This window comes from Penaeus japonicus, unplaced genomic scaffold (genome assembly GCF_977035675.1).
Source record: "Penaeus japonicus unplaced genomic scaffold, GWHDUDI00000001_assembly GWHDUDI00000024, whole genome shotgun sequence".
In the NCBI taxonomy this organism is placed as follows: domain Eukaryota; kingdom Metazoa; phylum Arthropoda; class Malacostraca; order Decapoda; family Penaeidae; genus Penaeus; species Penaeus japonicus.
The window spans coordinates 32,141,064-32,143,563 of NW_028234426.1; the positions used below are offsets into that span (position 1 = coordinate 32,141,064).

General features: G+C 39.4%; 1 protein-coding gene across 16 annotated transcripts in view; it reads right to left on the reverse strand.

Annotated features, from left to right (window-relative positions):
* Rdl (Resistant to dieldrin) overlaps positions 1–2,500 on the reverse strand; it is a 128,989-nt gene that overhangs the window by 35,839 nt on the left and 90,650 nt on the right. For all 16 annotated transcript variants that reach the window (XM_086551033.1, XM_086551030.1, XM_086551027.1 and 13 more), the window contains one exon: positions 1,641–1,796. In XM_086551033.1, coding sequence (XP_086407159.1) covers positions 1,641–1,796 — 156 coding nt within the window. The remainder of the gene's footprint in view (positions 1–1,640; positions 1,797–2,500) is intronic.

Here is a 2,500-nt window from a genome sequence, read left to right on the forward strand (position 1 = left end):
AGTCGTTAAGGCTGATTATCTGCGCGAACAGGTAGGTAAGTCGCCCACAATGACTGGGGCGTTTAGGACTGCCAGCCTCCCCAATTGAGGCGGTGTCTGATGGCCTGCATTACTCGGATGTAACTTTCACGACCCGCCGTGATGGCCGGGGCGGGAAGTCGAACCTCGAGTTTTATATTTCCTACTTTTCTTGACTTGGACCGTCTGGAATTACTCTTCGAGAGGCACGACGTCTCCACGGGGAGAGCGTTTGTTCCTCTGCCGTGCTTTCTACTAAGCCCATAGTTTAGTGACCCCATCTCCCGAGGTCGTAACGCGGAATATCGACCTCGCCAAGACGACGTGCGTAATACATAAAGATGACACAAAAGGCAAGAGGGACTTAATCATTGTGGATCTTTGGAAAAGGACATGAGTAGGCAGCGAGCCTTTTATCTCCTTCTTGGAGATAAAAGAGGTTTACGAGAGATCTCAGGGCTTTTGGTGGTTCGTTCAATTTCTCCATTTTCGTGACTTTAAAACTCGTGTCCATCATGGCTGTTACCTTTAGCTGATAATGTAATCATCGCGTGCTTGGATAAGCTGGAATAATATTTTCCCATGAACAGGCGTTTTAAACGACGGGAGAAAAACGTTTTTTTTTTTTTTTTTTTTACATCTCGGGTATATCCAAGCACAACACGGGCACCTCTCAGATCAGCGTCGTCGGATTACAAATCTGGGATTCACGGATTTTGATTCAGGATTATTCAGGTCTATGGGGATATCTATTTCGTTGAGATATTCGAAGGAATCTTAAAGTAGATTTGGGGTATAATTGGTTATGGAATAAAGGACAAGAGACAAGTGGTAAGTTGAAGCACTTACTATTGTCCTCAAATAATAATTCCTACATTCATACATATATACATATATAAATAGATACATACATTTAAATAGACGTACAGACATACATTTAGATATCAGCCTATATATATATATATATATATATATATATATATATATATATATATATATATATATATATATATGATAATAATAGTGATAATAACGATAATAATTAGGATAACAACAGTAACAGCAATAATGATAATGATAATTATGATAACAACGATAATAGTAATGAAACATAATATGATGATGATTTCAATAACACTCATTATAATCATCATAGAAATATGAACAGTAGTAATAATAAAGATGATATTCATACATAATCTTATGTATTTATACAAACTACACGAAAAGTCCTACACAAATTGTTGAAGTTAAGTTCTAAATATAGCAGCAAAACGTTTTACTAAAATACTTTGAACACTGATGAAAAGGTCACATTCAAAACAAAGTTATTTAACTGGGTTTTGTAATTTAGAATTCATGAGAAAGACAAGCCGTATTCGCCAACAAACTAACATCTTAAAAGCAAACAATACAATATATATATATATATATATATGTATATATATGTGTGTGTGTGTGTGTGTGTGTGTATACATATATATATATATGCACACACACACACACACACACACACACACACACACACACACACACACACACACACACACACACACACACACACACACACACACACATCCCGGACCTCCTAAAGCGGCAAAGAACTGGCGGCCACGACTTACCAAGGAGTGAAGCGAACACCATCACGAAACAGGTGCCAAGGTAGACATCGATGGATTTGACGTAGGAAATCTTGGGCAGTGCTGCGTTAGTAGAAGACATCAGCGTTGTCATGGTCAGCACAGTGGTCACACCCAAGGATACACGAGCAGGGGTAGCTACGGGCGGTACGAAGAGGTGGCGTTAGTTTGTGGGCGGGGGATGGTAGCAGAGGGAAACGGGTGGGCTGGGGCTGGTCTCTGATGGGGAGAAAGAGGGGGGTTGGGGGTTCGGGGGTTGGGGGTTGGAGGTGGGCGTGGGGAGTCGAAGTTGAGAGATAGATAAATAGGTAGTTGGTTGAGGTGGTTCGGTTGTTGGAGGGTTGGTGGTTTTATCTTTTTATTTATGATTAGTTTTTATTATTATTATTTTTTTTATTCTCTCCCTTTATCCTATTATATTTTCTGTTTTAGTTGAAGGGTTGCGGGCAGAGCAAATCAGGTCTGGATTAAAGGTGGAGGCATATGTGGGTGGAAAGTCTGGATGTGGACGGGGGAGATAAAAGACAAACAAAGAAAAGAACAAACGAAAAAAAAGTGTGTAATAAGAATACAGCGTAACCATCATAATTCCAAATGCGGTTACGAGCAGCACTAAAAAAGCTTATATATAGTTTGTTTCAATAGGCAGCAATGGCCGTTTAAGCTGCTTGCAATGAAGCGATCGTGAAAAGAAGTAAAATTACTTGAACAAACGGAAAGGAATAATTTGCCTCATTTCTTGCATTCATTTGCAAAAGAAGAATCGTCCCAATCTCAGAATCACAAATCGAAGGTTTAAAAAGATCTGGACACTCCTTGCAGTGAAAAAGTTTACTCGTACA